This window comes from Benincasa hispida, chromosome 12, assembly GCF_009727055.1.
Source record: "Benincasa hispida cultivar B227 chromosome 12, ASM972705v1, whole genome shotgun sequence".
NCBI classification, from domain to species: Eukaryota; Viridiplantae; Streptophyta; class Magnoliopsida; order Cucurbitales; family Cucurbitaceae; genus Benincasa; species Benincasa hispida.
The window spans coordinates 53716646-53733680 of NC_052360.1; the positions used below are offsets into that span (position 1 = coordinate 53716646).

At 37.7% G+C, this 17035-nt stretch overlaps 2 protein-coding genes across 2 annotated transcripts; one reads left to right on the top strand and one right to left on the bottom strand.

Moving 5' to 3' along the window:
* Positions 1-4449: 4449 nt before the first annotated feature.
* Positions 4450-4920, top strand: LOC120067559. The gene has a single exon (XM_039019106.1). It carries the CDS (start codon positions 4450-4452, stop codon positions 4918-4920), a length of 471 nt encoding a protein of 156 aa, XP_038875034.1.
* A 10554-nt stretch (positions 4921-15474) lies between these two features.
* Positions 15475-16778, bottom strand: LOC120067879 (acidic endochitinase-like). Its single transcript, XM_039019491.1, has one exon. It carries the CDS (start codon positions 16642-16644, stop codon positions 15649-15651), a length of 996 nt encoding a protein of 331 aa, XP_038875419.1. The 5' UTR covers positions 16645-16778; the 3' UTR covers positions 15475-15648.
* Between the last annotated feature and the right edge of the window lie 257 nt (positions 16779-17035).

A 17035-nucleotide genomic window follows, 5' to 3' on the forward strand; every position in this document is an offset into this window, starting at 1 on the left:
AGTTATGGGAAATTCCTGTTACATAGGTTAACTGTTCGTAATCTTAGTTGCTGGTGAATCATAAATAAACCGTTCTTCTACTCAAACCCACTCAGACTACATCTTATTCTTGCCCTTAAGTTTCCCCATACCTGATTCGCTCGGTTAATGAGATAACAGAACAAGAATTTGGTTTATAGGATGATATCCCAATCTAATCAGGCATTTAACAAACATAACCCACCCCTATGTGTTAAACGAATCCCTCTCGGGCCAAAACGTGGCCCGAGGATGGGAGCCCTTGTTCAAGACTTGGATTCTAGGTATTACTTAATGAGAAAAAACACCATCTACTTTCCCTCCCTCTATAAGATGATCTTGCAAGAGGAGAGTGATATATGTACGCAGTCACTGTAGCCAATACCCTCTGTGTGTCCTCCATGTTCTTATCCGATTCTCTTAGTCCTCGACGACTCTTACACTACGTGGGAAATGGAAGGACTTACATATCAGTGGAGCATAGCTCGACTGATATGGGAGTAATTCTTTAGAATGCTGCCACCTCCACCTATAGGCAGAGACGTCTATGATTTCACGTGGTCATATATAATGGATGCGTCTGGTAAGTCTGTTTATAGACAGAGCCGAGTCACCAAATAGTATAAGGGGCTCAGGCATTAAGAGGTTAAGTTACCTATATTTAGGATCCATCCTCACACATATATATAGACAGAAGGATGGTAGGTGCAGTGTGTTCGTAGCGACCCTTTGTAGTACGCGCTTGTAAAATTAACAGAGACGTTCTTGTGTGGGTTATAATTTTACTGAATCTGGGAAGTAGAGGTATAGCGCGATAAAATGTCGTGACAATATCATGGTTCTACGTCTCTTACTTTTGCAAATCATTTGATAATAGTTGGTGTTGGTGTATAATGTGATGACTACGGCGCAACGTTCACTACCTCAATATAATAGTCACGAAGACGATTGCGGGTACGCAACCAAATCGGTTTAGAGTGTGAAACTAGTATACTTTATCTCAAAATATGCTTCGGAGAGATGGCCGCTCCATAGTGCCCCAGAATAAGGCCACCCAACCTTATTCATATACTATTGACCATTTTGGCTATATATTTGAACTTGATCCACATTTATGTCACTACATAAAGTTCAAACTACATTAAATAGCCCCAGGACCTTAGTTTATTGGATTCAAGATTACAATTTCAATAACAACTTTATCGAAAAACAAAATAGAATATGTTTATTAATTTGCAAACTACGAGTTTTAGGACATAAAATCCAACACAAATGCCAAAGTATGCGAAGTTTCTGAAGGACATGGTGACGAAGAAAAGAAGCACAGATAAGTTCACAACGGTGGCATTAACACAATGGGAAAAAACCATTATTCCATCGAAAATGCACGACCTCGGAAGTTTCACAATACCCTACTCAATCGGCGAGTTATACATTGGTCAAGCGCTTTGCGATCTCAGCTCCAGTATCAATTTAATGCCCCTTTCAATTTTTATACAGCTGAATGTGGGGCAGTTGGCGCCCACGATGGTGTTTCTTCAGCTAGCTGACAGGTCCATTGTTCATTTAGAAGGGAAGGTGAAAGATGTCCTGGTCTCAATTGACAAATTTATCTTACCGGCAGACTTTATCATCCTTGATTATGAAGCGGACAAAGATGTACCCATCATTCTAAGACGACCATTTTTATCAATTGGTTGCACTCAGATTGATGTTTACAAGGGAGAGATCACACTGAGCGTGAACGGACAGAAGATCAGGTTTGATATTATCAGAGCCATGAAGTACCTGGATGGAGAAGACCTAATAGATTCCAACAATGAACCCAGTTTGTATGAAGAAGAAAAGTTTGAAGATGAAGATGAAAGAGAGGATGCGATCGCATCCATAGTAACCTGCAATGCGATCGGAAAAACAACAACCAAAGAAGAAAAGCTGACAATGAATGACGAGAGAAAAACACAAAAACCATCATTGGAACAACCACCGACAGTAGAGATGAAAATCTTGCCAAATCACCTGAAGTATGCTTTTTTAGGGCAAAATGAAATGCTACTAGTAATAATTTCCTCTGCACTTCAAGAAGATCAAGAGCATGCGCTGCTGAGCATCCTGAAAAAGTACATAAAAGCAATCGGCTGGACACTAGCAGACATTAGAGAAATCAGCCCTGCATATTGCATGCACAGGATACGTCTCAAGGAGAATAAAAAAGGATCGATCGAACATCAACGCAGACTAAACCCTGCGATGAAGGAGGTCGTGAAAAAGAAGATAATCAAATGGTTGGACGCAGGGATTATCTATCCAATGGTCGACAGCACGTGGGTCAGCCCCATGCAATATGTCCCAAAGAAAGAAGGGATGACGGTNCACAGGATACGTCTCAAGGAGAATAAAAAAGGATCGATCGAACATCAACGCAGACTAAACCCTGCGATGAAGGAGGTCATGAAGAAGGAGATAATCAAATGGTTGGACGCAGGGATTATCTATCCAATGGTCGACAGCACGTGGGTCAGCCCCATGCAATATGTCCCAAAGAAAGAAGGGATGACGGTAATCCCAAATGCAAATAATGAACTAATACTGATGAGAATCGTCACCGGCTGGCGGATTTGCATGGACTACCGCAAACTGAATTCGGAGACAAAGAAGGATCATTTCCCCTTACCTTTCATTGACCAAATGCTAGACCGCCTAGCAAGAAATGATTACTTTTGCTTTTTGGATGGATATGCAAGCTACAACCAAATCATGATTGCTCTTGAAGATCAAGAGAAAACCACATTCACCTGCCCCTATGAAACATTAGCGTTTCAGCGCATGCCGTTCGGCTTATGCAATGCGCCGAGCACATTCTAGAGGTGTATGATGGCCATCTTTTCTGAGTATCTTGAAGATTTAGTAGAAATGTTCATGGATGACTTCTCGGTGTACGGGCAAACATACGTAGTCTGTCTCAATAATCTAGAGAAGATATTGAGGAGATGCGAAGAGACGAACCTTGAGCTGAACTGGGATAAGTGCCACTTCATAGTGAAGGAAGGTATTGTGCTCGGGCACAAAGTCTCCAAGGATGGGCTGGAGGTGGATAAGGCGAATGCATTCAAGTCACTGAAGAACGTATTAATAATCGTACCTGTGTTGATCGCACCGGACTGGACACAGCCCTTTGAACTAATGTGCGACGCAAGCAGTTATACGATGGGGGTGGTGCTGGCGCAAAAGAAGAAAACAATGCTACACCCCATCGCATATGCGATAAAACGTTGAACCCTGCCCAAACAAATTTCACTACCATAGAAAAAGAACTGCTTGTGGTGATCTTTGCACTTGAGAAATTTAGAGCTTACCTGCTGGGATCCAAAGTGATCGTTCACACTAACCATTCGGCAATCAAGTATTTAATGAAAAGAAATATGCGAAGCCGAAGTTGATTCGATGGGTTATCCTCCTTCAAGAATTTAACATGGAAATCATTGATCGCAAGGGAACAGAGAACCAGGTTGCGGACCATTTATCAAGATTAGATAATATAGAAGTTGACCGCAACCAGTCGGAGGTGAATGCAACTTTCCCAGATGAGCAGCTATTTAAAATTGAAGAGTTACCATGGTATGCGGACGTGGTCAATTTTCTGGTTTACGAATAATTTCCTGAGAAGTACACAGCCTACCAAAAGAGGCGACTCAGACATGAATGTAAATCATATTATTGGGATGAGCCAAATCTTTATAAGAGGGGATCAGACCAGATTTTGCGCCTATGCGTACCAGATGCTGCTCACCAGCGCATACTATCGCAATGCCATGACTTGCCATATGGAGGGCACTTTGGAGGCCAACGCACAGCAGCAAAGGTGTTACAAAGTAGATATTTTTGGCCAACTTTATTCAAGGACACAGGAGATTATGCAATGAAATGCGACAGGTGCCAACGCACGGGAAACATTTCATGGAAGCATGCGATGCCCATGAATATCATCTTAGAATTGGAACTATTCGACGTTTAGGGCATAGACTTCATGGGCTCATTTCCACCATTAAATGGTCACAAATACATTTTGTTGGCCGTCGACTGTGTTTCCAAATGGGTAGAAGTGGTATCGTGCGTCGCAAGCGATGCGGCAGTAGTCTTCAAGTTCTTGAGGAAAAATATTTTCACTCATTTTGGCACTCCATGTGCCATAATAAGTGATGAAGGCTCTCACTTTGTTAATAGCATCATCAACAAATTGCTGCTCAAGTATAATATCCTCCATAAGTAGCCACCACATACCATACATATATAAATGGTCAAGCTGAAGTGTCCAATAGGGAAATCAAGTTGATATTAGAAAAGGTGGTAAAGCCTTCACGCAAAGATTGGGCAATGAAGCTGGACGATGCCTTGTGGGCATACAAGACCGCCTATAAGACACCTATAGACATGTCCTCGTATGCTCTGGTGTTTGGAAAGACACGCCATCTACTACTTGTGTTGGAGCATAAAGCAATGTGGGTAGTGAAAAAGCTCAATTTTGACTTAAAGGCCATAGGGGAAGCAAGGAGACTTCAGTTGGTCGAGCTTGATGAATGGAGAACTCACGCATATGAGAATTCTAAAATCTACAAAGAGTGCGCAAAACGTTGGCATGAAAAACAACTATGCGAGAAGAATCTCCAAGTCGGACAGAAGGTCTTATTTTATAATTCTCGGCTACAACTTTTTTTCGATAAGTTAAAATCACGATGGTCTGGTCCTTTTATAATCAAAGAGGTATTCCTGCATGGAGTGGTTGAGTTATGCAATGAGGACGGGACCAATACATTCAAAGTCAATGGGCAGAGAGTCAAAATATATAACGGAGAAGACTTGCATCGCGAGAACACCTCCGTGTACCTGAGGAATTCCGACTAAAGAAGAAGTGGCCAGTCTTTGCACAATCATGTGATTCAAATTCATCAGGGACACAATATTTTTTTGAAGTATCCTTTGAAATCTTCTGTTCATGAACTCAATTCTACCTCTTTATATCCGTTATCATTTCTATATCCTTTTACTCTTTTTGCATCTCTAAAAAAAAAAAAAAGAGAGAGAGAAAAATTTTGTTAACTCTGTCGTTTATATTTTTTACCCTCTCAATGTTTTTTGCAACGATTGTAGTGAACGATTGTGGAGGACCTACACGATAATCGAAAGATGTGATTATTCGGTCAGCCACCGCAATCGAAGAAATCGGCTCGCTGCAAAGAAGGATGCGATCACAAATAATGCAGGCAATAGAGCAAATTTGGGGATTGTATCTTTCCTTGGCTTTGCTTATTCCAAATTTTTCACTCTCACATCTCGTCTTTAACTTTGATAATTTTATCATCGCATCCTCTTTAGTCGGCACAATCATTAAATATTGATTACTCTAGTAAGTCACCGCATTATTTGTCTATGCCAATTATGATTTCAATGATGAAATGCATGCCTCTATTTCTCATGGCATGTACTAGAATCAATTTAATTTTAGGACAGTCAATTCATGAAATATTTCTAGAAGTTAGTAGTCCACTAACTTTCTTTCAAACTGACTTTTACGAAGCCTCCTAAGAGCATCACATGAATTCTTTCAATCTTTTAGCAATGAAGACATTGCTGCGTTTAAATTTGGGGGCATGGTATTTATTTTCAACCTTGCTACTTTTAGGCATTAAAAAAAATATAATAAAAATAAAAAAATATATCATAAAGTTGCGATCGGATCCTACTCGTAGTTGGATGTCTGCATGACACCCGTGGGGGCAAGCCAAAACGAAGGTAGGAATCGTGATCAACGCATAAATAAAATGATAGCAACTTCGCTGCCAAATGGGCATGAGTTTAGTCTGAGAAAGAGTGCCTTGCTCGTGGTTGGATGCTAGCATGACACTCATGGGGGCAAGCCAAAATGAAGGCTAGACACTCGGATCAGCGCAAGGTCATAGAAAGAATATCTAAACTACGCAAGGATAAAAATCATTTGAAAACACCCCAGTTGAAAAAAAAAAAACAGTTTTTTGAAATAAATCATGCCATGCCCTGGAAAGAAGTAAAGTCTTTTTGAAGGTTAAACTTGCGATTCCTAAATTTTAGAAATATTTTGAGAAAAGACCAGGATAAGAATTAAGGAGATTTTGATACATAGGATTTGAATAAGGCACCTCGAGAAATCTAAGAAAGAAAAAGGCGACTGACTCTCTAGAGAAAATCTTTAGTTTATGCTTGAGGACAAACATTGTTTTAAATTTGGGGGTGTGATAACGGGCAGAAATGCACGTTATTACAACCCAAAGATATAAAACAATGTAGGATTGCGATGATAAAAATATGTAAAATTGGTCCAAAAGCATTAAGTTAAGAAAATTGCGATCGCATGCACCCATCACATTAAAGCAGCTAATTTACGTATTTTATGCAGGAAAATGCGTTGGCGCAAGATAGAATTTTGATCCAAGGAATTTAGCGTCCGAGTGTATTAAAAGATTGCGACCGAAAAGCTATGCGATCGTATGCATTTGCGAAGATCTGCTCAATAAGGTGGCTGCATAAAGACGACGCATCAAGGTGAAAGCTTAATAAATCACGATGGGATAGAAAGCTTAATAATTTAGTTGGCAAGCCGTTAACGATGGACTGTAGCAAGTACACTCAACTTTTCAGTGACAATTAATCGGTGCATCAGATAGAGATTTAATGACATGTCATCAGTGCAATCATTTGAGAGAAAAGTCTTCACCCTGAAGCTCTATAAATACCGAAGGCCATCTTTGTAAAAGGAGTTCAACAGTTAGAATTTTGGAGTTCTTTTCCGCCCTACATAGATAGCCGTCGTCTGTAATTTTATATACTTAGAGGCGGAGGAGAGTGAAGAGGGAAGACGTCGGAAGATCATTCTCGATCAGCTCGAGGGAGTGTCGGGAAGCATTGAGAACGGAGAGAGGGTCGACTCTTGTGAAAGCAAGAACATTCTTTTGGGCAGAGTAGGGAAAAACACAGTGTAAAAGCCTTGGGAAGTAAGACATTGCTACCAGACTCCCTATCCTTACTTCCTATTATCATTATGTATTTTGATTACATTTATAAAATGGAATTTTCATCTCTACATCTGTTCACTCTCTTTATATTACGCATGAGTAACTAAACTTCTGAATGGGTTGAGAAGCACTTAGCTAGCATGACCTAAGATCTTCATTTTATGCGATCATTTTGTCTTATGTATGCGCTCATCACCCCTTTAGAGCTACTTGAGAGAGCATCTAAAGAAAGAACCTAGACTTGAGAGAGCTAGGTTAGAATCTAGGCTTGAGAAAGTTAGATTAGTACTTGACACGATAAATTTATATCTTGCAGCATGTGAACAAATATGAATATGAATGAATGAATCATGCAAGCTCATGTTGCCATAAACTTAATGACATAGAAATAGAATGTAGATGGAATTTTATACTGTGTTATCGCTTGTGCACACTACGTCTAAATATATGCGTTGTTAATGATATGCTTGTAGTATGCGATGGAGTAATGCGTGTCACAAGTTTCCTTGTGCTGAAACCAAGTATAATTCTAACGCAAGTTTCTTAGAATAATCCGAGGTCGAACACAGGGATTGTTTTCGTTAATGTGTTACTCATGTGGTGTATGCGACTGGTTTTTATAATTAATAAAGAATTGAGTTTATACAGGAATCTAAAGTACGATGAAAATAAAATTGCGTTGATAAAATAAAGTTGCATTGAAAATAAAATCCTAAACTAATATGATACAAGATAGAAGATACATGATATACGATACTGAGTTCGAGACTGACTGTGAAGTTATACAAAGGATCGTGGTATGCGATGGAAAGTCTTTATGGATGATTCAGAAAGAGAAAGAGTAAATAGTAAAAACAATGCAAGTTTGTTAATTGCATTAAAGATGCAACTAAGGTTCCACTTTCCCTTGGCGTACACCTCTCGGTAATCGTCCGTGTTCCCATGTATTCAATTTTATTCATGAGTGCATTCGTGCAGAATTGCAGAAAACTCTTCGGAAGAGATTCTAAAATAAAACCAACTTGACTTCTCTCGTCAATAACAACGTCGTTTACTTCTGCCATATTAAAGTGGACCATCATATCTAGGACATGTTCACGAACAAAGGCCCCCTCTTTCATGCGATAGTTGTAAACGTACTTGATTGCATCATGCCTTAGGGAGAAGGACGGTTGCTCGAACATCCCTCGTAGAGATTCCATAATCTCTTTGGTAATACCCATACCCTCATGTTTTTTTGTCAAAACATCAGATATGCTGGTGAGAATATAAGCACAGGCTTTATCATTTGCCCTGATCCATCTATCATATGCATCCCGAACAGTGTGGTTTGTGTTAGAGCTCGAAACGGGAGGACAATCTTCTGTTGAGAAAAATCGTAAATCGTCTATTATCAGTATAGTATTCAAATTTGATTTCTAGGTTGCATAATTATCCCCAATCAGTTTATCAGATGCCAACAATTACACTAGTGAAGAAATTCTATAAGTGAATTGCTTTTAAATCCAATCAAGTTTTCACAAAGTAATAATATATGCAAAATTATTTTTGCAACGATACTACAATAAGACATTCTTGACTGAGTACTATCTTCAGAAAAACTCATGTTTCCGATAGTCATTTAGCTACCGCTTTTTGTCAGAAATTACTAACTCTTTTGTAATTCTGTAAGTGTAACCCTCTGTTTTCAGACGTCAGAAGTCGGCTCCAACTATGCTACCAAAGTGGAGAGTCAAGCATGGAAATGGACCTAAGAAATCCTATCCATTTCTGGAGCTTGAGTTGTTCCGAATCCTATGTTACAACGCTCCATGGGGATAGCCATCATTAAACGACTAGCAAAGAGCTGCTTAAAGCACACCAGCAGGCGTAACATAGGAATCTCACGGTCCAAGCTAATGGAAGAGACCGAAGGATATGTTATATCCTTCCACCCATTAAACACTTCTTTTCCAAATTTAACCTTGTTATTGACTCATACAAACACTTTCCGTATGGAGGCCACTCCTAGGATGGCATGAAGCATCATATGAATCTCATGGTATAGACTATGTGGAAACGTGCAGTTGAAGTCTATTATCACTATAATTTGATTTATATTTGAACAACTTCCCCCTTATTCACCGAAATCTAGATTTACGTTAAAAAAATACTTTCCGTATGGAGGTCACTCCCAGGGTGACACTAAGTACCGCTTAAATTGGATTGTGAACTCTTAGGGACGTGTGAGCTAAAAATAACGTATCGCATATGTTATTAATCTCCCAGTAAAAGTTTCTTAATAACTTTATCATATAGAAGTTATTGAACTCCCACTGAATTTGTTTTATTAATTGGTAAATCTATACTTAGGTTTTTTCGGCTAATAAAAGAAACCCTAAGTCTATGTAGTTTATCCAAGTATAACACTTATAAATGGATTTAAACCTATGATCTCTAGGTGATAAAACCGTTTTATTACCTCACATTGCTCACGTATGCTCATAAAATCGGTAATAACGCTCAATAATTCGGGCATAATCCCCAAGTAGAAGGTGTTTCCGTAGACCATCAAACTTAATTACCCTCAGCCTTAGAACAGATTATATATCGGTTGAGTTTGTAACCCAAGTTTTACAAGTTTAACGACCTATTTTAACTATTAAAACGAGTGGTTAACCTACGTGAGCATGCAACTATTCTCTATTATGGATTTTAAATGTCTAACCCAATTTTATAACAGCTTACAAAATTTTAGACATGCTAAACATCCGCAACATACATCAAAGGCATTCAATATTTAATATAACAATTATATTAAATAAAAGAAAACCTAACATGCATATTATGTATTTAACATTTTATAACATACTTTCAATGCATGTAACATGCTTTCTATGGTGAAATTTTAAATCTACATGGCATACTGTATGCTCATACAATATTTATTTAATTATAACATACATCAAATGCATAAATGATTAAACACAAACTCATATGGTTTTAGTTTTGGCATAAATAAGCAAACAAAAGCCTAATTATTACAAAATAGCTTTAAAACCACTTCTGAATCGCTCAAACCAAACCCAAACAGCTTGAACTGAACTAGAAAAGTCTGAATCGGATCAACCAAAAACTTTTTGAGGCTGAACCGAACACGACCTCAAGAAATCCGATCGAACCGACTACTCTCGCTAGCTCTAGTGTCGCTCGGTTCAACTCTCGACAGCTCCATTGAAGAATCTTGCTTCAAACTTGATCTCTTGTTCCATGCTTGAAATCTCGCTTGAGCTTGATTCCAAATCTCGCTCAACTCAATCTCTCACTCGAAATTCCAATAGAATCTCGTTCGAACTAGAAATCTCGCTCAAACTTGATTCAAAATCTCATTTGAACTTGAAATCTCACTCAAAGACTTCCATCAGAATCTTGATAAAATGAAATCTCGCTGAAGCTCATCGTGTAGCTTAATCGTTTAGCAATCTGTCGCTCTCAACGATCTCGGTCTAAATGATCTCGCGCATAGCCTATCGCATAGCTGCTGCGCCTATCATTTAGCTCCATCGTGTAGCACTGATAACAATCGCCTAGTGCGATCATCTAGTGTCTACTTAATCGTGTAACGGCATCTATAGCACCTCTCGCCAACATCTAGTGCTCATTCTGATCGTTTAGCTCCCGAGCATAGCTACACGATCATCTAGCGCTATCGCATAGTGCCCGTTCTGATCGTTTAGCTCCCGTGCATAGCTACACGATCGTGTAGTGCTATCGAATAGCTCTTCTCGCTAATCATTTAGCTCCCTCACATAGCTACATGATCGTCTACAACACTTCAACGGCCAGCATCCATAGCTACACAATCGTCTAGCACACTTCAATGCCCAGCGTTCGTAGCTACACGATCGTCTAGTCCTCTCGCTCTTACTTTGTAGCGAGATTTAAACAGAGGCTGAAAAATTGGAATTTGCAACTCGACCTTCTTCACGTGTTTCTTTAATTACAATTTAATTTCAACTCTAATGACTCTAAATAAATTACAGACTCTTGAGAACACATAAAAGCTCATCAACCAAAAGCCAATTACAAATTTAATCAAGAAATCAAAGAGAAATTAAATGCCAAAACCAAAAAAAACCATATCAGTGTACCAGTTTCATATAACTCATGAAAAACACCCACCACACCAAAATTAAACCGAATTGAATGCTTATATGATGCTTTGATACCAATTGTTGGATTGAATCAGCAAGCAGCGGAAGTAACAAGGATCAATAAGCACTCTAATTCATTAATTTTTATAGAAACTAAAGCATGCTAACACAGTAATAAGTGGGTTTTAAGCCATACCGTTGAAGAACTTCTTGAAATCTTGATTTTCAGCTGCAAATTCCTCCAAATCTTGTTGTAGACTACCTCAAGATCTTTCTTACTATTCTCTTGGAGCTTTAGATTGAGTTATAGAACTCAAAATAAGCTTGAATGAAGGGAACTTAGAGAAGAGCTCACTGTAGAACCCACTTGAAGAACACCTTCTTCAACACAATTTTTTCAGCAAAAATTCTATAAATTGCATGCCTCAATTCCTCTCCAATCTTCTCAATATATTGCAGACTATCGTGCAAACAAGACGGCTAGAGTTATTGAAGCCAAAGTGAGTGGGTTTTGTGTGAGCAAGTTGAAAGGTGGTATTTTTCAATCTTTTTCAAATTTTTTTAATTGATTTCAAAAATAAATTTGATTTCTAAAATTGAAAATATTATTAATTTTAAAAAATTAATTTCATAAATTAATTTTCTTAATAAAATTAATAAATAATTATTTAAACAATTTAAATAATTCTAATTAATTTAATATCAAATATTAAATTAATTTTACACAAATCCACCTTCCGATATTTAAATCATATTTAAATATTAATTCTCCAATTTCGTTTAATTCTTAAAATTAAACGTGTAATTATATCTCATATAATTGCTAATTCCTTTAATTCTTATTTGAATGTATCAAATTAACTTATCAAGCTACTCTAAAGTTAATCCATTTACAAGCTAGTAGGGGGACCTGGTGGACCTACACATCATGGGCTCCAACGATTTGAGATTAATTGGCTAAACTTATTAGACCAAATTAACGCCCATTCGTTAACTAATGGGTCACTCCACTAAAGCCCATAGTTGAACTCTTCTCATTGTAGATATATTATGTCCACTCGATATAACCATGATTAGTAAGTTAACCCTTCACAGGTTGTTCGTAATAACGACTGGGTCAAATATCTGTTTTATCCCCGAGATTACCTCTTGTTCTTTAAGTCTAATTGTTCCTATAATGAACAATTTTTTTGTGATTCAATCAACAAACCGAGTCCCTCTTGGATCAATGAGAGGGTGGGATCCCTTGTTCAAGACCCGGAGTCAACACTTTAGGGAACAACCTCTCTACTATCCCTAAAAGTGGGTAGGAATGAATTCCATCTTGTACCCTATATCCCCAGCTATTTATCTTGTTTAACCCCTGAAATGGGAGTTTATTGAGCCGACACTGTTGAGCCAACCCTCACCTATGCAAATTTAAGGATAATTCGGAATAAACAGGAGTTCATAGTTAACTCAAGATTAAGGTCAAGTTACCAAGGCCATCAGTTTGAAATAGTCAATCTTAATCAGTAAACAACGTTATAAAGTAAGAGTGACTGATTTCATGGTCTGATCTTGTACAAACCCATTTGCATAGGATGCCCCTACTCCTCATGTCATAATATGTACGAATTAGGATCACTTTGTTTGTAGCACTTTACAACTATTTGTAACAACTACATTGTAGGCCACATCCAGTAGTATTACCAGAATAAGACACCCAACCTTATTCATATACTATAGATCATTTTGACTATTTACTCGAACCTGATCCACTTTTATGTCTCCACATAAAGTTCAAGTACTCATGTAATCGTCATGAGTCTTTTTAAGTTTATTGGATTTCCAATAAGCAATACAAATTTTCAATAACAACTTATTGTATTTTAAGAATAAGTTTTATTGCAAACCACGATTTTTAGGACATAAAACCCAACACGATTTACTAAACGATTGTGTACTCGTTTCTAAACGATCAAGCATCCGTCTATACGATAGACTCAAAATCTCTCTCACTTGCTTGGTTGTTGAATACAATCATGCTTTCCTCATTCCCTCTACTAAATCCATCAGAGCCCACACCTCTTGGATTCTCACTCCGAGAATACCGAGGTTACTGAGTAGTGGTGTCCTCCTTGCTGCTTGTTCGTGTAGAAGATCGTTTGGTGGTGAGCGATAGCGAGATTTGGTGGACGATTGGCTTGGCATGCACAACGACAACGAGAGGTGCTTTTCCTAGAAAGAACAAGAGAAAGACAGAAGAAAGGTTCTTCAAAGGTAAGTGTTTCTGTTCTTTGTATTTAAGTTTTCAAAGCATGCCATAATTTATTTTTAAATGCATAACTTGTATGTTTGTTTGTGAATGCTTTTATTTCTGTCACAATGAATTTGGAACGATCTTGCTTCCGCTCATAGGTACTCTTTGATAAGAGTTCCTTCAATCTGGTGCGGCGTGGCTGCCTGCAACGAGTCCGATCAACGGTGCGGAAGATCAGGCTTCACGACTGGCAGAGATTGGCTCAGACCGAACGACGAGGGAGCGGTTGTTTGGCGAGGGTTGCAGAGAGGGAGAGACGCAAGAGAAAGATGGAGATTGGGGGGGGGGGGTAGAGAAAAAAAAGAAAAAAGAAGAGAAAAAAATGGAAAGAGAAAATTATAAAAATAATCAAGGAATAAAATAGAATATAATAAAATATTTTATTTTATTTTATTCTATTACGTTTTTACCTTATTTTATTTTAAATTTCCAAAATTACACTTAAATTTTTAAAATTCCAAAAATGCCTTTTAATACTAGAAATTACCAAAAGTACAATAAGAACAAAAATTCAAGGTGTTACATTAAGAGTAGTTTAAAATATCAACTTCTTCGTACAATATCATTATGCATACATCAAAGCTGATTCAAACATTTAACATATGTGCATGCATATGTATTTGTGGGTATGGTTTGTGTGTATGTGTGTGTCTAGCACACACCTCTTTAGCTTATATGATTTTTTTTCCCACTTCCTCCTCCATTCTCTACTTAAACAGAGATTTCCCATAGGCCTCAATCATGCGGAGAAAATGGACATCCTTATGTAAATCCTCAATGACTTATTTTTTTAAATCACTCTAAATACCTCAAATTGAGATATTGTCTCAGTTAACAATGTTATTTTTCTCATTTAACTAATATGAAATTTTGGTTGCACTCCCAATACCTGAATGTGAAACTTGAAATAAAGATTATCTAACACACACCACAACTTGTTACATATGATATTACAACAATTCCAAGAACATCAAGGATAACAAAGATAATGAAAAATGGAACAAAACACAGAGTTTGATAACCCAGTTTAGTACAATACAACAAAGAGAATTAAAAATAGAGCAAAACACAGAGTTTGGTAACCCAGTTCAGTACAGTACCACCTACGTTTAAGGAACATTGAGCCCATAGAAAGATATTTTTATTAATATAATGTCAAGCAATTACAATGACATTGTACTTATTTGTAAAGACATGATGATTGCAGTGACACATGAATAAACTTTACTTCTTGAATGATCACTTAGGCTCCCCCTAAGTGTAAGACTCCCTCTCAATAAAACTTAGGCTCACTTTTAAGTGTGAGATCCCCTCACCTTCTACGTATTTAGGCTCCCCTAAGTATAAAAATATTAGTGAACAATCACTTGGCTCCTCCAAAGTGTGAGACTCCCTCTCAACTTCTATCTTTCCACATTCAAATGAAGACCACTTCACTTGATGAATTTTAGGCTCCCCTAAATTTGAAAATCCCTTCTCACATAATGGATCATGCTTCAAGATGATCTAGAGAAACATCTCAAGATCCATAGCAACAAACTTCCACAATTTTAAAAAAAAACTTCCACAATCTAGAGAAACATCTCACATAATTGACACAGTTGTGATTTTTGGAAAACACACAAGACAAAATGGCTTCAAAATCTTAAAAAACGTGTATATACATCATTACAATTCGGTTTGAACATAACTCAACGATGTTGTCAATGTGAACATTCAAAATAATAGACAAATGTGAGTGCTATCATATAATTTTGGACGAAACCATTGTAGTATGCTCAAACTATTTAAGTTCAAGCAATACTTAGGTGTAGCCTAAACTCCACCTTATCAAGTCTCATGCTCCCTTTTCTCTACCCACCAAAAAATAATTTTTTAAAAAAAATTGTCAGGTGACCATTTTTAAATGGGTGTAACAATAGATGGATGAAACCATACTTAATTTTTTTTTCCTTGAAGTGCATCTCTAATCATATAAATTTGAATTGGAAGTTAATTTATTTATAGGAAACAATCATATAACTTTGGACGAAAAAAAGTTGTAGTAGAAACCGCCTTCTACTCTGTGGCAGTTGATACTTCAACAAATCATTGAATTCAAAGGTTGTTTCTTATAAATCAATTAACTTCCAATTTGTTATCACAGATTTCACAGCACACAAGTTCCTCTACAAGTTTTAAACCCTTGTCCACCAACGAACTTACTTCCCATGGGGAACATCGCCATATCACTCGTAGAATCACTCCAGGCCGATCCACATACTTTTTGGTTGATGATTGAACTATATCCATTATCATATTCTCTAGACCACAAAACCACTCCCCCAAATTTTGAATTGCGTTTAAGCTCCGGTAACACTCGATTTCTGAGCACATCAGGAGGAATATATCCCGAAAATGCCACTTTTGAATCTGCTGGCAAGTCAACAAACACTTGGCCTGCATTAATTTCTGTCCACTTTTTCCAACTACGCAGCAAATTGTCTAGACTGCCGTGCGAATAATCGCAAGGGGGATTGTTGTAAAATTGTACCCAAACGTAATCAAAGACTCCTGTGTTAAGAGCAGGCTGTAGACCCGCATCAGGGAAGGGACATTCTGGAGCAGCAGATAAGTAAAATTTATTTTTACTCTGTTCCTTGTATTTCATTAACGCTTTGGCAAGCTTATCTCTATGCTTTGATGATGGATCCCATGCGACAACGAAATCAATGCCGTCCAATACGGCGTCGCCTAAAGGACGGGAGCTTGATTCTCCGCCGAGGAAATTGTTCCATAAGTATAAGGCGTCGTCGGTGGCATCATCGTCAGTGAAATTCAGAGTGTAGCTACCGGCACCGCCGCCAATGGAGAGAAAAATCTTGATGCCCAAGGCTTGACATGACTTAATGTCTTTGCTCAATTTAGTACAGTCGCCGGTGGTTGGATCGCAGTGGCCGACTAAATTAAGCGGCCCATTTTGGCCTGTGCCAAATGAATTGAGATGGGCTATGTTGACGATTTGGTAATTGCCGGTGGCGCAAGCATCAATCAGGCTGCCTTCACTCCGACCCTGTCCCCAATAAACTCCGATCTGCAGGCCATGGCAGCTGCTGATGGTGGAGACGGCGATCAGAGAGAAACAGAGTAAAACTAATATCGCCATTTTGGAGAAATTAATGAATATAATAATAACAATGGATTTAATATCCAACGCCGTTGAAATTTGGGAAATGCCGTGGAGACTGGAGACTGAGAAGTCAGTTTTGTTTTCTAATTACTTGGCCGAGTCAGCAATCGCCGAGTTGAACCAGAATACACGTTTTTATTTGATAATTGATGCTATTTGAATTTTAATCTAAAATCTCATTTTGTAAGTTATCTCATTTGTTAAAAAAATATCTCTTTCTATTTTTAAAATTTTAATTAATATATTTAGAAGTCTACCTCCACATTATTTATAATCAAAGTTTAAAATATCAATATCGATAAAAATATTAAAGTCTTAGTTTTATAAAAATTTCGATGAAAATATCGATAGAATGTCGATTTCGATG

What these genes read in the sequence shown, in the direction of transcription:
- LOC120067879 (XM_039019491.1), bottom strand. Translation starts at nt 16,644, where the DNA reads ATGGCGATATTAGTTTTACTCTGTTTCTCTCTGATCGCCGTCTCCACC.
- LOC120067559 (XM_039019106.1), top strand. Translation starts at nt 4,450, where the DNA reads ATGTCCTCGTATGCTCTGGTGTTTGGAAAGACACGCCATCTACTACTT.